We start from the raw sequence: 19,867 nt of genomic DNA, 5'->3' as shown, positions 1-19,867 counted from the left end.
CCAGGTCCTCCAGGGGGCTGGTTGACTTACCTGCCAAGTGAGAAGCACACAGAAAAACCTGCTCCCGTATGACCTGGATACAGGAGGCTCTAGATTCTCAAGTCAGATGACCTCCAAGATAGAGGTCAAAGATGCTGAGGTTGGAGTTAACAAAAACACAAGTTTCTGTGGTCAGAACCTAACCAGAAGGCACCGCTTTTTGAGATGGCCCGTCCACACCTGTCCAGACAGCCGCTCGCGACATCCCATGCAGCGAGGATAACTGTCACGCTCCAGCCTCTGAAATCCCTCTCTCCAGGTCAAGGTGTTCCAACTAGCAATGTGTTTTAAACAGTTTTACAAGTTGAACGCCTTTGGAGAAGGCATGTCCCTCCAATCGGCATAGCTCCCTCTCTCCCTCTGGTCACATACTCAGACGCCCTGCAGGCTGGGGCAGCTGCCTGGCCCTGGTGACATTTAGGTTTTGTGAGGACGTGACCAACTCTCTAATTTGGTGCCGTCGTCCCGATGACCGGGCTTCTGACGTGTGCCTGAGACGCAGGCACCCCTGGTCCTTTTGCTGCGGCCTGTTCCCCCGTGCCTCGTTGATGGGCTCAGGACCTAAGCGGCCATAAGACTGGATTTTTGCCAGTGACCCTGGCCTCAAACCCAGAGCCCAGCCTCTGGGCGATAGACCCACTCTGGGCAGGCCCTGCTAGCATCTTGCCATGTCCCGCTTCTGTGTTGCCAGGTGAAGCTGCCAGACTGGACTTGCCCTGACTCTGTAACACCAGAGTCTGCCTTACCCAGGGCTCGGGCCACCTGCTGGCCTCGATCCCGCACAAGAAGCTAGGCCCATTCAACCAGTCTATGATTTGACAGTGCACGCAGATTGTTTTAACGTTATATCTGGAAGTAGCGACCTTAACGTGATTTGTACACTTGACACTGTGGCACCTTTTAATCCAGTCATTGCTAGGTACTCGATGCTCATTTCATGAGTACCGAGGATGCAGTAGTTTTTCAGTGTGGCCCCAGACCAAGAGCCGCTGCATCACCGGGGAACTTCTGAGAAATGCAAATTTCCTGCCCAGACCTAGTGAATCAGAAACCCCGGGGTGGGACCAGCGATCTGGGCTTTAACACGCTTGAACTTTCGGAACACATGTTAGACTCTGAGAACCCCTGCTGCCGCGCGTGCCGTGGCTCTGCCAGACGTCAGCGTACCCGGGTGAGCTCGGGATCCCCGAGAGTGAGCCCAGGGTCTCGCCGGCATGACGGCAGCAAGAGGGAGTTGTAGGTTAGTGTAAGCATCTCAGTGATCCCCAGCAGCCTGCCCAAGGCAAGCTTTGTGATTTAGATGGAAGCGCCCTCCCTTGGAGAAGGAAGAGGTCCATCCATCAGCCCAGCCGGACGGAAATGGGACTTGGCCCCTCTGACTCCCACGTGGTTCCCAAACAGCCTGGTCCCCACGTGCCCTCTGCATTTAGGGAGCGCAGGATTGGCATGGGCTGTCCCTTGACCTGTCCAGCGCTCTGCCAGGATTTCAAAAAGAACCACACCTGAAAGACCAGGTTCTTCTTATTGAAACCATCGACTCATGCAAACCATTTTTTGGAAAACTCCACATATTTGTAAAGTAATATTTTTTTTTTTTTTTTTTTGCGGTACTCGGGCCCCTCACTGTTGTGGCCTCTCCCGTTGCGGAGCACAGGCTCCGGACGCGCAGGCTCCGGACGCGCAGGCTCAGCCGCTCCGCAGCATGTGGGATCCTCCCGGACCGGGGCACGAACCCGCGTCCCCTGCATCGGCAGGCGGACTCTCAACCACTGCGCCACCAGGGAAGCCCGTAAAGTAATATTTTTTAAAGAAAGAACTAGAAAAATTTTACTCACTTTCTAAATTTAAAAATAAATTTAATAACTTAAAAATAACTTAATAGAGGAGGGAAATCCCTTTTTCTGCTGTTAGAATAGTGTTTTGTTTAGATTTAAACCCAAGTTATCTTTCTCTTTAAGTTTGAAGTATCATTATAACGTAATCGATAAATATCCAAAGTGAAGGATAAAATTTGAAATTATTCCCATCTGTTTTCTTTGTGCTATTGATGTCAAGTACTGCAGAAATAATACCGAAGTTGCTCAGGATGGGCAGAAATTACCTGTAGATATGTTCAGTATTGAATTTTTGAATGTGTAATGCTCAAGGAAGGCTGCAATCTGCATGTTCTTTTTTTTTTTTTTTTTTTTTTTTTTTGTGGTACGCGGGCCTCTCACTGTTGTGGCCTCTCCCATTGCAGAGCACAGGCACCGGACATGCAGGCTCAGTGGCCATGGCTCACGGGCGCAGCCGCTCCGCGGCACGTGGGATCTTCCCGGACCGGGGCACGAACCCGCGTCCCCTGCATCGGCAGGCGGACTCTCAATCGCTGCGCCACCAGGGAAGCCCTGCATGTTCTTTTAATCACCCTTAAAAATGTGAAATCTTTCTGATAGACCAAATGAGAATTAGAGCTACATTTTATTTTCTTTGAATCCCCACAGCTGGGCACACAGTAGGACCTAATGTCTAAGTGAATGGGTGAATGAGTGAGCAAAAGAAGCTTAGATACTGTATAAAAGACTTTTTTGCGCCAAAAAAACAAACAAACAAATGCCGAAAAATAAATTTCATCCTTACATTGGGAGCACTTAAGATTCATTCGGGGAACAGAGATTAAAAAGTTGGAACGAGGGCTTCCCTGGTGGCGCAGTGGTCATTCGGGGAACAGAGATTAAAAAGTTGGAACGAGGGCTTCCCTGGTGGCGCAGTGGTTGAGAGCCCACCTGCCGATGCAGGGGACACGGGTTCGTGCCCTGGTCTGGGAAGATCCCACATGCCATGGAGCGGCTGGTCCTGTGAGCCATGGCCGCTGAGCCTGCGCGTCCGGAGCCTGTGCTCCGCAACGGGAGAGGCCACAGCAGTGAGAGGCCCGCGTACTGCAGAAAAAAAAAAAAAAAAAGTTGGAACGAAAAGGATATTTGAGGAGCAATGGAGAGAAACCCCAAAGATCAGTGTCATTACCCACCCACCACCCCTGTTACTGTGGTTTGGGGTAACCAGTCCTCTTTGTTACTACCTTTTACTCTTCCCTTGAACTTGAGGTTACAGAGAGGGAGGCAGAGACCCTGATAATGGTGTCTGTCTTTGTCTTAGTTCAGGCGGTCTTACAAATGCCACAGATGGGGCAGCCTGAACACAGACATTTACTCCCCACAATCTGGAGGCTGGAAGCCCAAGGTCAAGGTGACGGCAGGTGATTTCATGCTGAGACCTCTTCCTGGTCCTAGGCGGCCACTGTCCTGTTCTGTGCTCACATGACCTCCTCTTTGTGGGGTTACAGGGAGAGCGAGCTCTCTGTGTCCCTTCTTCTGAGGACACAAACCCGACCAGATTAGCGCCCACCCTTATGACCTCATTTAACCCTAATTGCGTCCTTAGAGGCCCCATGTCCAGATATGGTCACACTGGGAGTTGGGGGATCAATGTGAATGTGGGGGGAGATGATTTTGTCCATAGCATTATTCATACAGGGGGACCACTGAGACCAGAGGGCGTGCTTGGGGTCCTTAGCGATGATGGTGTAGTCAGTTTCTTTAATTCACCTGAGTCTTTCTTGACCCTCTGAGAGTGTCTGATTGCCTAGTGTTCTTCTTTGTAAGACTGCAGAAACTTTATGGGGCAATCCCCTGAGGGTACTGCTTTAAACGAGTATATCTTGCTACCTGCTGAGAGCCGGATGGAGTCCAGCCATGTCCCAGCAGAGACGCTGTGCCCTGAGCCAGGGAAAACGTCTCACCACACACAACCGAAAACAGCAAAGATAGGATCCAATTCACTCGTTTATTCAGCAAACACTTCTCACTCACCATGTGCCTGGCGCTGTGCTCAGTGACTTAGGGGTGACTTAAGACTCACTGGTGGTTGGACAATCCTTTTGCCCTCACCGAGGAGGAAACCGGGGCAGAGAGGCAGGTCTGAGCAGTGGTGAGGGTGGCCCTAGGATGCCTCTGGAGTCCCTTCATTAAACCAGCTTCCGGGGGAAAGATGCCCAAGCCCTCATCAAAGGGCCAGCAGATCAGAGGCGGTGCTGGTCCCCCTGTGGGCAGGTGGGAGTCACCTGGGGAGTCCGGCTCAGGAGGTAATGAGAGTGTGCAGGGATAACCAGGCAGCCACCTTCAGTCTCCAGAAAGTCCTCTCCTGTGTGGCCCCGGGACCTGCTGAGGCCCTGTGGAGGGCGTGCAGGGATGCCTGGCTAGAAATTCTTATCCTCTGCAGGCTGAGGTCCGGTGAATCCAGACCTCCGGGGACCAGACAGCAGCTCGGTTCCTCCATGGCTGCCATCGGGTGCTGCCATGGTGCTGTGGTTTCCTCTTCCTTCCGGGTGACTTTTTCCAGTAGCATCAAAGACAGAACTGGCTGGCTGTTTTGGAGTTTGGTGACTTAAAATGCCAGCCGATAGCCACTTCCATAGTGCGACGGAAGTGGCAGAGAAGCCGGCCAACTTTCACTCCATTTTCTGAGGACACGGTCCAGAAACGCTTGTGCTGGAAAGTAGTTCCTCAGATCATGCTTTAAATGGGCCCGGGGAGGAATCACTCGAGTGGGAGGCCCTGCAGGAAGCGCGAGACGAGCTCATGCTTCTGGACCCAGGTCCTCACATTAGGCCTTGTGCTGTGTATCCAGCTTCTTAGATGCGGCCCAGGTCAGTCTGCATTAGGATACGGTGTCTGTCACTCTCTGTAGCCACAGAGAGAGGCCTGCAGAACAGACAGCTCTCAAAGCCTGAGTTCCCTTCATGTCCTAAACCTCCTTGCTCTTCTGCAGAAACCCTCTGTCCTGGCTTGGGTTCCAGCCCCGGGAAGAGATGCTGTCCCCTTGGCTGAAGCGGTAATGGCCTCTGTGCCCTTTGAACAATTTACACACATACCATGACGGGTATGGTATTGAGTTTTATTATCATGGTTTTACAGTGGTTTTGTTTTGTTTGTGCTTCCCTCTTCCCCAAATGGTAAATTTGAGGAAATAGGCCTCCAGCATCATAGAATTTTCTGCTTGGGAATCCCTTCCCTTCCCTACTTCCACCAAACATTTTGTTCAGAAACGCTTCCACTCTCAAGTGTTGAAAACGTCACTGCAGCTTCATCATTAAAGAGCTTTCGCTGGGCAGAGCCGAGTCCTATGTTAGGGTCACAGAAGAGTGAGGGCAGCAGGGTGGGTGCCGATCGGCCAGTTGTGGAGGAGATCCACTCGATACACAGGGTAGAGGTTTGGGCACCCAGTTCTTTATCCAGACGGGAACCAAGTACTACATCACTCCTCGGCGAGTCCACGCGAGAATAAGTCCCAGCTTCTGTTAATGGCAAGGAGAGTTTATTCTCTGTGATGCAGGAAAACCCCTCCAGCCCCAGAGCTGGCCTGCTCCCTTGCAGAAGGTCAAATGTGATGTTTCAAACATGTTACCAAGGGCTTCCCTGGTGGCTCAGTGGTTGAGAGTCCGCCTGCCGATGCAGGGGACACGGGTTCGTGCCCCGGTCTGGGAAGATCCCACATGCCGCGGAGCGGCTGGGCCCGTGAGCCATGGCTGCTGAGCCTGCGCGTCCGGAGCCTGTGCTCCGCAGCGGGAGGGGCCATGACAGTGAGAGGTCCACATACCGCAAAAAACAACAACAACAAAAAAAAAACATGTTACCAATTATTGAATTAGAAGAACGGAAGGTTACATCAGTAGCTTTGGTGTCCTTCGTGGTTTACATTCTAAGATTAATTCAAATCTTTGTTGGAGAATTTATCCTCTTTGGTTTACTTGGTGGCAGTAGACTGGGTGGAGATAAGAGAGGGGAAGTGAGAGTCAACATCGTATGGGACCAGGGTCCCAACCCCAGCTCCACCCCCTCATGGGAACTGGGGGATAGTGGTCCCCACCCCCCAGGCTTGGTGAGGGTAAGTGGGAACAGTGTGACCTGCATAGAATGGCTCTGGGCCATGGAGGAAACGTAGTTCGTGGTAACAAGTAATAGGTCGTTATTTTAGCATCGTTAGAAGTCTGTTTTCTGTGCTGAGGATTTTCCATGGAGTTTCGTGTCTTGGAGTCTTTGGTGATGTTGCTGCCTGTTCTGACGCATTATGCTTGTCATTGAGAGAAAGATGATTTTTATCCCAGAGCCGAGGGAATCAGAGCTGACAGCGTCATTAGCCAGCACGCCCGCCAGCGTGGCTCACGTGAGGGTTAGCGCTGCCCTGTCCCCACCGTGTGTCCTTTCAGAGTCCCCGGGAGCCAGGGGGGTGATGAGCCTCCCACACATCCCAGGTGATTCCAGGGTCCCCTGGTTAAGACATAGGCTGTTACCTAATTACTTCCTGAATATCGGGTGGGAGGAAGTATTGTCATGGAGATGGCTGGGAAATGTTCTGTATCCACTAGAATATTATTGATATTTTTAACGAGTGAATGGGAAATAGGGTACTTTGCAGCTTTGCCTGTGGTTTCACAGTTCAGTGTCAGGGCCCCCGCAGCTCACAGCCCTCAAGGTGAGTGATGACCAAATGGTGGGCAGAAGCTGGCACCTGTGCCTTTACAGGTGCACCATGAGTCCCAGGTCTACACACCCCAGAGCGCCAGACACCTGGAAAGCATCACTATGATCTGAAATTATTGCCGTGCCAGTTCCTGATTAAGAAATAGATCAGGGCTTCCCTGGTGGCGCAGTGGTTGAGAGTCCGCCTGCCGATGCAGGGGACACAGGTTCGTGCTCTGGTCCGGGAAGATACCACATGCCGCGGAGCGGCTGGGCCCATGAGCTATGGCTGCTGAGCCTGCGCGTCCGGAGGCTGTGCTCCGCAGCGGGAGAGGCCACAATAGTGAGAGGCCCGCGTACCACAAAAAAATTTTAAAAAATTAAAAAAAAAAAAAAAAAAAAGAAATAGATCACAGGAGAGGACCTACGCTTTCAAGAGGTGTTTATGCCACACTGCTCAGGAAATGTGTAGGAAAAGAGAGGTCAGCTTGAAATATACAAACATTCTGCCAGGTGGAATATAAATGATGGAAATGAGATTATTTCATTCTTTGGGACAAGCTGAGTTGTTATTTGGCTCCCTTAGTAAATAATGATCTGTGATGGGAGACATTATAAAAATTATTAAAAATTTTAAAATTTAGAAATTATAAAAATTCAAGTAAGGTAATTTTCTTCATTTTTGGTCTTTAAAAACCATACTTTTTAGGTAAAAAGAAAGCTATTGTCTTCAACTTAAAATTTCAGTGTTTAAGATACACTATATTTGTGAATAACTGAAAATTTAATGCCTTATGCCCATATGTTAATATCATTTGTGCTGACCTTACAGGATTCAGGTCAACATATCCGTGGGTTTAACTAGAAATGTAACTATTTTCCCAGCTATTCTGCTTCTGATGGTGCTTTCAGTAGTGTTGTTTATTAGTATTGAAAGTGTTAAGATATCACTGTGCAGTCATGCTTGAGGAATTAACGAGAAGCTGTTTTCTTTCTTCCTACGGAGGGCCAATGTGCTTATTCACTCACTGGTTCATTTGTCGTAACCCAGTCAGCTAGCAGAAGGGAGAGTGCAAACATTCCCCATGACCGTGATTTGTTTCTCTCTTTCAGCCACGCCATGATGGACCTACTGGTTGAACTTTGCCTTCAGAACCACCTGAACCCGTCCAACCATGCCTTGGAGATCCGGTCTTCAGAAACTCAACAGCCTTTGAATTTTAAGCCAAATACTTTGGTTGGGACCCTGAATGCGCATACCGTATTTCTGAAAGAAAAAGTTCCTGAAGCGAAGGTTAAGGCTGGCCCCGCTAAGGTGCCTGAGGTCAGTAGCACGAGGGACCCTTTGTCATATAAGGCCATATGCAGTTCCCTGTGACCCAGGGTGCTGGAGCTGCTGAGGAGAGGCCGGCGGAGCCCCTGCTGTATAAGTAACGCACGCTGTGGTTGAGGTTTCCACTTGCGTGGTGGGCTAAGTTAGACCCTAAACTGAGTTTACTTTAGGAGACCAAAGTTCACGCATTGAATAATGTTTGTTGTGTAGCATTTCTCCTTTCCATACCAGAGAAGAGGAGCCAGTCTAGAGCAGAACTATCCACCAGAACTTTCTGCAAAGATGGAAATGGTCTATAATTCTGCCCTCGGCAAGGTGGCAGCCACTGATGACATGTAGCTGCTGAGTATGCGAAATGCAGCTAGTATGATCGAAAAACAACTTTTCATTTTTTAATTTTCATTGAAATAACCACAGGTAGCCAATGTCTACCCTCTTGGCCTAGTCCTAAAGGTTCTAGCTGAGTTCTGGAGGCCTTCTTGTCCACGGCAGAGGTTGGAATATGTAGACGATGGAAACAGCTTCCTAGAGAGAGGAAACAGAAAGGGGTTCCCTTTTGAAATACTAATGTCAGAAATACTCATTGCAATTTGGATAATATTTTATGCATAGATTCCAGGCTTTTGAGTATTGATTAAAAGTAACTCCAGCTGCTTATTGTAATTTTTTTTTTTTTTTTTTGCGGTACACAGGCCTCTCACTATCGTGGCCTCTCCCGTTGCGGAGCACAGGCTCCAGACGTGCAGGCTCAGTGGCCATGGCTCACGGGCCTAGCCACTCTGCGGCATGTGGGATCTTCCCGGAGCAGGGCATGAACCCGTGTCCCCTGCATCGGCAGGCGGACTCTCAACCCCTGTGCCACCAGGGAAGCCCTATTGTACTTTTTAATAAGGCTTTGCTGTGGATCTTTCCTCTCCAGTTGAAAGCAATGCTATTTCATTCTTTTAGATTATTGTAATACCTACTAAATTTCCCTATTTTTTTTTTTTCCCCGTTGCGGAGCACCGGCTCCAGACGCGCAGGCCCAGCGGCCATGGCTTACGGGCCCAGCCGCTCCGCGGCTTGCGGGATCCTCCCGGACCGGGGCACGAACCCGCGTCCCCTGCATCGGCAGGCAGACTCCCAACCACTGCGCCACCAGGGAAGCCCTAAATTTCCCTATTTTTAAACATGGTAATTTGGCCAATAGGTCATGTCCTCTAGGTTTGGGTGGTTAATAACTTTTAATTGGTGGTATCTATACTTTGAGTTTTCCCTAATTCTTCAATTAAAATCACTGTTTAAGGAAATAAACCCTTTTTATATTTATATTCTGTGGCTTTTCTTGCCGTCTTGAACCCCAGCTGCAAATCCCAGGGGCAGGTGAGCCCAAGTTTATATATGACTCCAGTTTAAGAAGCATGGAAAAGATCCATGATTCCATTTTTCCTCCTAAAATTCATCAAACCCTGGCACTCAGACTGGAAAGGGGTGAGATAAATCTCAGTCCGTTTTTTTTAATTCAGTACACATTTACTGTGTCCACTCCCCAGGATCTTAGAACAATGTCGGTGATCAGTAAAGACCAAACAGAAGTTGACTGCATGAAACTTCAGCCTATTACATTTTTGATGGGTCACTTTATCTGTAGACATGTATAATCAGCTTTAGTCAACTTGATTTTTTTTTCTGATTATGATGTCTACTATTATATGCCTATTATATTTGTATGTCTAGTGTATGTTATATTTTTCTAGCTTAAAATACATATGTGTGTAGTGTATATGTGTCAATATTCATATAAATATATGATACTAGATATTAATATATTTATGTGGGTATTTTGTCTTCTTAAACAAAAATTTGATGGCTTGTTTTCTGAGGGTTTTTTCTTTTCCTTTAAATTGGATTGTACACAAGAATTCCAAACCACTTCCCTTTAAAAAACGTATTAGTGCCTTGCATTCAGGTCTGTTTAGAATCCTTGAAAGACAGTGTGTATATTAGATTCCAAATTGAGACCCTCCCTGCTGTCCATTTCCCCATGTTGGTAGCAGTAACAAAGGAGATTGGAAGGTAAATTCATTTTTCCAGGCATTTGCTATTCCTATTCAGTGTGCCCTTTCCCCCACGACCCACTGAATTTTGGAAGAAAGACCCGGTCCACACAAAATCATGCCCTGCTCCATTCTAGTATAAACACAGCTGTGCAAAGATGCGCTCACGGAATTCTGCCTGCCGTGTTTTCCAGAAGACGGTGCGCCTGGTGGTGAACTACCTGCGCACACAGAAGGCGGTGGTGCGCGTGAGCCCCGAGGTTCCCCTGCAGAGCATCCTCCCAGTCATCTGCGCCAAGTGCGACGTCAGCCCGGAGCACGTGGTGCTCCTCAGGGACAACGTGGCCGGTGAGGAGCTGGAGCTCTCCAAGTCCCTGAACGAGCTGGGGATAAAGGAGCTCTACGCCTGGGACAACAAGAGAGGTGAGGCCACCCAGCGTCTCAGACGCGGCGCCGCTGGCTCTCCGCGCATGCGTCGTAGCACAGAGCGATGGGGATGGGCGTTTGCAGGCCTCTCCAATTTTGTCCAAACCAGAACGGGAGTGGGCGGGAAATACAATACATGGATTGTAGTTATACCTCTTTCCCCCGGTCGTGAGTATGCTCGTTACCCCTTGTCTCCCGTGAGCTTCCATGAGATACGTAAAAAGGGGAAAGGTGAGAATACTGGAGCTTCTGCTCTAAAAGAACTTCTCAGAAGCCACGTGTGAATCGTATTCTCCTGGATTTCCTTTTCAGTTGCCGTTAAATACTCCCAGGTCTCAAACGTTGCTCCTAATCGAAACCAGTGGCAGAATGCAGTTAGCTGTTCCCTAAACCTGCCCAAATGCAGTTCAGTCCCTGGAGACAACACGTGATGCTTCCCCTCTATCCTTCTCCCGTGAAGGTGGTACCAGCCTGAGATCACAGTTAGTAAGAGGCTCTGGCTTCAGTGACACCTTGAGGCCAATGTTGGTACAAACACTGTTGTGTAAGCAGATTTCCCTGATTGACACAGGGGCTGACTTTATTTGAACAACTGTGAGACCAAAAAAAAAAAAAAATATATATATATATATATATATATATATATATAGTTAATATTCCTTGACTTTAGAATTATTAAAATGGACTTCACAGAAGTGTCTATTTTAATGAGCTCATTTGATATCCGTTGGCTTTTATTTCACAAATATTGACCAGGTTGGGCTTTTAAAATACACACATATTCAAGTTTTCATGTTTTTCTACGGTTTTTAAAAAATTTTTCCCAATTAAAAAAATCTATATTTTCTTATTACCAAACTGTAATGGTCATAGTGGAACCTCCCCTTCCCCCAGATCTCCTCCTGAAGGTTCTGGACCCTGGGTCTCATTTGACATTTGAGAAAGGGTTTTAGCTAAGTCATGTACCAGAACATAGACTATTTATTCCTTCAAAAAAAAGTGTTCTGGCATTTGAGAGTAATGCATCTTGTGTTTTATCCGGTGTGTTTTTAAAACACAGCGAAGATGATTCTCAGCACCCGCTGCACGGGCCTGGCTGTTGCCGGTGTGTCTGTCTCATTATATCAGCCCTATTTAAATTTGGTTTCTGGGAATCTTTGGAAACAGAGCTTTCATTTGGAAAGACAGAAAAAGAGAAGGAAAGACAAAAGAAAAATTGCCCCACATTTAAGCATGTGAAGGGAAAAGTCTTCTGCAAACGAGTATTTCTGTTATGTGCTAGTCAATCGGAATATCTTGAAAGGTAGCTGTAGAATCTAATACCTGGGAAAAGCTTATGAAACTAGTCTCTGCATTAAGGAGTGGGCCCAGCAAGCCCGTGGGTGGTCTTCTGGGCACACGGGTGAGGCGGAGAGAGCAGAAACTGCCCGAAGTCTGGACCTCCCTCTTCTGACCCCGGCGCAGGGCAGGGCATGCTGTTGCACGTGGAGAAATAGCTGTCCCCCAGCCCGAGTCCTCCTCTGCACTGCCTCGGGCACCCTCCTGGGGACCCTCGTCCTGGGACCCCGGCAGCCTCCCCAGACAAATAAAGGAGCATCACCTGGCATGGCGAGGATGTGCCCTGCCTGTGGCCAACATCCTTTTCGTCTGGACCGTAATGTGCCATGTGGGCTGTGAAATATTTGATTATCATCCTTGCCGAACGCCTCCACCCATCCTACTGACAGTCAGACATTTGAGTAGAGAAGAGAAATTTCTGTCCGTGAGGAGCTCTCTTCTTTGCCCCTCTTGGGTTGCGCCCCCTCCCAGCTGGCAGCTGGGGAAGGGTAAAGGCCACGGGCAGGAGACGTGTTGTAGGCAGAGGCCCGCCCTGTTCTGGAATTCCTGGCGGTGGCAGCTTGAGAAAGCAGAAGGCTTTGCTGCCAGACAGCTGCGGGATTCTAGGGGATCCAGGCCAGGGCTGCAGGCCTGCTTTGCACTTGGCCTTCTCCTGCGGGGCACAGCAGCCTCAGTCCAGGCTGACACAGGGGCCAAGGCCTCATCAGGTGCTGCCGTGGGTCAAGAAGCCTGTCTTCACTCTCTGTTGCCTGCCTTTTCCAGTTCTTCTGACCAAAACACAGTCGGAGCCTTCCCTGAGCCGCCGAGGTACAGTGAGCCCAGCGCTGCCCCGCCAGCTGCACCTTGCATGGCTCTGGGCTAGGACAATGCACGGGGTGACCTGAGGGGATGCAGGGCAGCACCTCTGGGGGCGTCTGGCCAGGCTGAACTGAGGTCGTGGCTTGGTTTCTTGACTCCCTGGTTGACTAAGAGAAGAACGTCCCTTGGGCAAGGGTTCGTTGTGTGGTTCTGATTGGTGAGCAGTGAGGGAGCTGTTTGTAGAAAACGGCCCTTTATGAACACAGAACTTCAGGGCAGAGCAGAAGTGGTCCATGCAGGAGAGGCCCCGTGCCCTTCTCACCTGTGCTTACCTGCCCTCAGGGTCCATCCTGCCTGCTGCAGAATCTGGGGCAGTGTGGATTGTGAAATCTGACCTTTTCTGTCATAGACAAGTATGTAAATGACTGGTCCAAATTTTGCATTCATTTCTTATAAATTATTTTTTATATATATGTATGTATTATGTATAATACATACATACATATGCATGCACATATGTACATAGGCATGTATGCACACACATTTGTATTGGGACTTATATAAATCTTTTGGACTACACACACACACAACACACACACACACACACTCCAAGAGAGTCATTAAAATCCCAATGAGTGTTTGGATTTTACAGAAATTTCTGTCCATGTTTGGTAAAGTGTTTAACATTAGACTTTGTTTCAAAAAGAAAAATAATGCAGAAAATCTGGGCTTTGTTCTGGAGCCACAGACCAGGTGTCGTGTCTGACAGTGGTCTCTCTTCATATTCCTCACCTGTTACCTCCTCCGTCATACAGGGCAGATGGATGCTACAAAGAGAGGGACTCTCTTTTAAGAAGCACCACAGACACTTCTCCAAAGAAGACATACAGATGGCCAACAGGCACATGAAAAGATGCTCAGTATCACTAATTAGTAGAGAGATGCCAATCAAAACTATGATGAGGTATCACCTCACACCAGTCAGAATGGTCATCATTAAAAAGTCTGCAAATAAAAACAAATGCTGGAGAGGATGTGGAGAAAAGGGAAACCTCTTACGCTATTGGTGGGATTGGTGCAGCCACTATGGAGAACAGTATGGGGGGTGCTTTAAAAAGCTAAAAATAGAATTACCATATGATCCAGCAATCCCACTCCTAGGCATATATCTGGAGAAAACCCTAATTTGAGAAGATACATGCACCCCTATGTTCATAGCAGCACTATTTACAACAGCTAAGACACAGAAGCAACCTAAGTGTCCATTGACAGACGAATGGGTAAAGATGAGGTACATATATACAAAGGAATATTACTCAGCCATAAAAGAGAATGAAATAATGCCATTTGTAGGAACATGGATGGACCTAGAGATTGTCATACTAAGTGAAGTAAGTCAAAGACAAACACCATGTGATATATCACTTATATGTGGAATCTAAAAAAAAAATGATACAAATGAACTTATTTACAAAACAGAAACAGACTCACAGACGTAGAAGACAAACTCAAGGTTACCAAAGGGAAAGGGTGGAGGGGATAAATTAGGAGTTTGGGACTAACAGATACACATACTACTATATATAAAATAGATGACCTGTTGTATAGCACAGGGAACTATACTCAATATCTTGTAATAACCTATAATGGAAAAGAATCTGAAAGAGAATATATCACTCTATCTATATATCTATATCAATCTAGCTAGCTAGCTAGCTAGCTAACTGAAACTAACACAACGTTTTAAATCAGCTATACTTCAATTAAAAAAAGAAGCACCACGAATAGATAGTTGGTTTGAGCAGAAAACTCATATATATGAAGGCTTGATCAGTTCTGAGTGGTCTGATCTGGGGATATTGTAAGGCTGAGGGCAGCGGGGAGGGTGAATCAGAGCTCTCTTGACTGTTCTTTTACAACCCCCATGATGGGGATGGTCACTTACAAACGTGCACATTTCCCTGCGATGCAGACCCAGTTTCCCCTCTTGCATTTACAAGCTTGGTGACCCTGATCTGGCCCCTGACGGCTTGCTCCATTTCTGCATCCGGAAAAGTGGACGTTTTCAATGAGCCAGTCCTCGAGGGCCCCTGCAGCATCCTCCATCCATCCACACCCCTCAGCTCATCTGTATCACCTTCCAGATCACTCTGAAACTTCCAAACGGATGAGACACAACCTCCCCTGTGTTTTTATTCATATCTAAGTCATAGTAAATGAGAGTAAATTGAAACAAAATAAACTCCACACTCAAATTGCTATCCACTTAGAACCATGGCTTCTAGGTCTTAACTGGCATATTTTCTCCAGGCCTGGCTGCGACCCAGACGGGGCACCTTGGGGGTCTTGGCTGATGGGAACACGGTCAGGAAAACCAAGTGATCTTGCCCTGCCCTGCAGCCCATCCTTCCGCAGTGCCTGCCAGTCTCAAACCTCACAGGAGGCCCCATCAGTCCAGAATCTCCGAGCCTCACCTTTGAGATTAGACCGTCTGGTTGGGGCCCGGCTCAGAGCCGGGCAGCTGTGGGCTGTGGCCTCTCGGTCCCCTTGGGGCGGCTCTGTGCCCCGAGCCCAAGCCTCAGTCCTGGGGCTGGTGACCAGCCACTCCCCCTGTCCAGGAAGAGAAATGAGAGGCTGAATTTCTGATCCAGTCTCACCGTTGTGTGGCTGGCACAACAACCTGTGTGCCAGTGATGTATTCTCTCTCCCTCATCTCTCAGGCACTGTCATCTCCTGCACTTGCTACATCTGTGTCACATAGCAGTCAATTCTAGAAACATCAGAGGTACAAACATACATGTTGGTGCATACTTTTGTCCACATATAGCTTTACTCTGCGGTACAGAATATTTTGCTACAGGCTCTGGGCCTAACAGAGGGTTTTGGTGCATTTAACTGTGAACCCTACGTGCACGCGTGTTTCCGGGGGGATGCATGTCTCACCACTGAAGCCGGTCCCCTCGCTGGTTTGGATGTCATGTGATGTGGGGACCGCTGATTGGCCTGGCTGGAGCCACCTGCATGAAGCTGAGAGGCCTGGTTCCTGGGACTAAAACCGGAGCCTTTGCCACTGACAGAATGCAGGGATTCAGGGGCTTGGTTTTTGCTTTATTGGGAGGACACTATTACGTTAATGCATGTCACAAAGGCTCTGACTCCCGCGTCTGCCTTCTCGAGTTGGAATATGAAATTCTTGGTTAACAGATGAGCAGTCCGCCGATATTTACCTGGTTTGGGTTGGTATCTTGGTGGCAGAGTTTGTAAGATCCAGTCCACATTTTCCACCAGTGGTTTGGCGGTCCAGCAGTTGGCAGTGGTGTGGGGAAATTAATTTTTTAGTCCTTCAGCAACACCTCAACATCTTTTCTTCTGGCCGTATCTGTGTGCCTTGGAAGACAAGAACAGGATGAGCGGATGACAAAGGCCTGGAGTGGCCTTCGGAGTGTCATGGATCAATGAATAATGGTCACAATGGTTGTGGTGGCACTGAGGGTGCCAGGCTTGGTCATCTGAGTCACCTTCAATCTGCAGATGGGGAAACTGAGGCCCAGTACGCCCACACGACGGTGTCCTTAAGCTCTACTCTGCTGGCTCTCAAGTGTGGTCCCCACAGCTTAAGCATCCCAGGGTGGGGGGTGCTTGTTGAGTGGGGAGTGCTGGGCCCCATGCCCAGAGTCTCCCATATGGGCATCTGGTGTGGCCCGAGGTCCCGGGGATGCTTCTGCCACCAGTTCTGCCTTGCCCTGGAGACCATGGCCCTTGGCTGAGTTGTCACCATCCTGACTGGCCTGGGCTTTGGTGCCCCATCTGGAATTCCAGAGCATCCATTCTAGCTCGAAAATCCCGCTGAAGAAAACTCCAGGAAATGGAGAAGATTGAGGATTTAGAAGTCAAGAATAAAAAAACACAATAGAAGAAAAAACAGGTCCCCTAGAGAATGTAATGAAAAAGGAAAACATCCTGTTTGAGGTAGAGGAAGAAAAATCTGGGGACATGGGTGATGGAGGAGCTGACGTTGTTATTTCAGATGTCCCCTGGGTAAACCATCGCTGTTACTCCATGTTCTGGAAAGGAGTGGGCTCCTCAAGCCGGGAAGCTGTTGATGTAGTTTATTTAGTTTGCGTTTTTACCGCCACCCTCATAATTCTTAAAGCAGATGTTTAGCACAGATGTCGCAGTCCCGAGAGCTGTGCTGTCCGGTCTGATGGTCACAAACCAGGCATGGCCGTCAGGCACGAGGCATGTGGCCAGTGCAAGCTGAGATGTGCCGTGATGTGCACAGTGCATTTTGAAGGCTTAGTACGAAAACGAATGTAAAACACCTCATTAATAATTTTATATGGATTATGGGATGGAATACTAATATTTTAGATCTATTGGGTTAAATAAAACATTATTAAAATTAATTTCACCTGGTTCTTTTTGGTGCAGCTGTTGGAAAATGCAAAATTACGTACATAGTGCCTTTATTTTTTGTTGCACAAAACTGCCCTAGAACTTCTGGATTTACTCGGGGTTTTTTTGTTTTGTTTTGTTTTTACAATACTAAAGATTATAAGAACCTTTAGAGATTTCCTAAACCCGGCTGGAGGCTTTGGGTGGCTCAGAACGCTTTGAGAGAAATAGTTGATGGTTTTGCTCTCTTATAAGAACTAAAGTTTAAGACTAGAGTAAAAAAAAATCATTTGTTGATATTTTTAAAGTACTTAATCTAATGTTTCATATGCTGAAAAATAACTTAGTACTTTTTTTTTTTTTTCCCCAGAAACCTTTAGAAAATCATCACTTGGCAACGGTGAGACAGATAAAGAGAAGAAAAAAATTCTGGGATTTTTCAAAGTTAATAAAAGAAGCGATAGTAAGGTAATTGATTCAGTATCAAATATCAGTCAAATTGACATATGATTCTGCATTCTGTACGGACAGTTTCTTGAGATGTTTGTCCTCAGCCTCTCTTGGAATTTGTCTAAATACACGTAGGAGTCCTCACTCCATCAGGGAGTAGGGTGCGTGTCGTGTCAGTATGCACAATGCCTCTCATATCCCACACTTGGTTCCTAAAACAGTGGTCTTGGGTGATGGTGTTTAATTCACCAGCAGAACACAAAGCTGTGCACCCTCTCTGCTGGTACCTGCACAGTCCTGGAAGGAGGTTGAACCTCAGTAAACAACCTCCGGATGGATGGATAAGTGACTGCATGGTACGGTTAAGTTTATATAAATACCGAATATCCCGACAAATGAACCAAATCTTCAGAACTTGTACAACCTGGTGCAGCCTCAAGGAGCTGCCCAGGGGCCGCTTTGTGGAGAAGAACATGAGTTGTTGAGCGGGTCCATTTGCCAGTAAATTTTAGATGTTCCCTGCTCCTCCCCATATGATTTGGGAACATGCTGAATAAGTTAATTTTATTGATCTGGTTGTTCATAGTTAATAAATCCTAAAACCGTAATTTGGGTACAGTGCTATAAAGTCGTAGTACAGAGAGTACAAATGAACACATTTAAAATCATCTTTGAAACTCTCAAGCTATACATGCCTTCTAACTACCAAGAAAGGAAAATGCTTGTGATCGCTATTGTGTTGGTTTAAAAAGGTTTATTTTGCTGGGTCAAGTATTTTCTCTTAACTAGTATATGGCACTAAAAAAGACAGAAGCATTGTGGGGAACGTTAGTCTTTAATCCGCCAGCTGGGTTTGGAAGCGTCCGCCGTCCATGGAGCGGTAGAAGAGGCGTGAGTAGGGTGGACGCACGTTGGTCCAGAGCCCTCTCTGCCCATCGCGTGGCCCTTGCATCTGTGCACCAGCCTGCATGTGTCCTGGCCTTCTGGAGCCCATGGGGTCAGAATTACCATCCACCCCATGTTCCTGATGAGGACGCTGGGGCCCAAAGAAATAACCTTGCTCAGGGTCCTGGGGTTAGATCCCACGTCAGCTTGCGGTTCGGAGGTGAGAGGTCAGTAAGCACGCTGGGTGGAAGCTGGCAGCCCAGAGAGAAGTCGCCACCTGAACTAGTGAGGGGTCCCTGTCCTCAGGAGTTTCTGCCAAACGCCAGTGCATTGCTGTTGACCGCCTGATGCTTTGATTGTGGATTCCTGATTCTCTGTCTTATTACTGATTGTGTGTGTTTCCCCCTGCTTCCATGTGTCCTTTGAAAATCTCTGCTCCGTGTGTGTCTCTACTTAAGATCTTCTGTGCCCTCATCCCACCATCCTGCCCCCCTCCTCTTCCCTCCTCCCCCATCCTTTCCTTTCCTGCCAGAATTACTTGAAATTACAGATTCAGTTTCACATTTGAATTTCCCTTCACTCTATTAATGTTGGGTTTCTGGTTCCTGTCATCTTTTAAAAAATATTTTATTGAAGTATAGTTGATTTACAGTGTTGTGCTAATTTCTGCTGTACAGCAAAGTGACTCAGTTATATATACATATATTCTGTTTCATATTCTCTTCCATTATGGTTTATCACAGGATATTGAATATAGTTCCCTGTGCTGTACAGTAGGACCTTGTTATTTATCCATCCTATATAATATAGTTTGCATCTGCTAATCCCAAACTCCCACTGCATCCTTCCCTCACCCCTTGGCAACCACAAGTCTGTTCTCTATGTCTGTGAGTCTGTTTCTGTTTCATAGATAGGTTGGTTTGTAACATACTTTAGATGCCACGTATAAGCGATATCGTATGATATTTGTCTCTGTCTGACTTACTTCACTTAGTATGGTCATCTCTAGGTCCATCCATGTTGCTGCAAATGGCATGCTTTTATCCTCTTTGATGGCTGGGTAATATGGTTCCTGACATTTGAGGTCAGTTTGCTGGGACTGCAGGCACCGCTGGCCTCTTTGGTTCTCACTATTCTAATTCACAGAAAATCTACCCTTTCCTCACACCAAGACCTCAAGAGCCCTTCTTCTTGTATCTTCCTGCTTTTGAGACATGAAACTGCCAGCGAAATCAGTAGGAAATCTAGAAATGCCTTTGTTTCAAGCAGAATAAGAGCCGAGTGCATGTGATGGTTTGGCAGTGTTTTCCATGAGAGTCTGAAACACCTGTGAAAATGCCACAGATGGTGAGGAAGCCTGGTCTGTGGGTCCCAGGGGCTTTCCCTCCGCCCTACCCCATCTTTCTTCGGTCTTAGCCTGGCTAGAAGTGTTTTTCCTTTCTCATACACCTCATCTTTCCCTCTCATTTATTTTATTTTATTTTGCCCTCAACTGCCCTTATACAGTCGTAACCTTACTGGATTATTTGTTGTTTTGGCATTCACCTTTTCCTTCCTTGTTTCTCTCTGTTTTTATTGTTTGAGGTGCTGTGCTAAATGCACCCTCCTTTAATCTTCTATAAACCCAGTGAGAGAGGCATTATCAACCCCATTTTACACACATTCTGCAC

At 47.4% G+C, this 19,867-nt stretch overlaps 1 protein-coding gene across 1 annotated transcript in view; it reads left to right on the top strand.

The window, feature by feature from the left end:
• Positions 1–19,867, top strand: part of COBL (cordon-bleu WH2 repeat protein) — a 177,704-nt gene that overhangs the window by 14,574 nt on the left and 143,263 nt on the right. Inside the window, exons 6-8 of the mRNA XM_065884338.1 lie at positions 7,650–7,860; positions 10,100–10,328; positions 17,233–17,330. Coding sequence (XP_065740410.1) covers positions 7,650–7,860; positions 10,100–10,328; positions 17,233–17,330 — 538 coding nt within the window. The remainder of the gene's footprint in view (positions 1–7,649; positions 7,861–10,099; positions 10,329–17,232; positions 17,331–19,867) is intronic.

This window comes from Phocoena phocoena, chromosome 9, assembly GCF_963924675.1.
Source record: "Phocoena phocoena chromosome 9, mPhoPho1.1, whole genome shotgun sequence".
Taxonomy (NCBI): Eukaryota; Metazoa; Chordata; class Mammalia; order Artiodactyla; family Phocoenidae; genus Phocoena; species Phocoena phocoena.
Note: the sequence above shows the minus strand (reverse complement) of the source record. Positions and strands in the feature narration are given on the sequence as shown.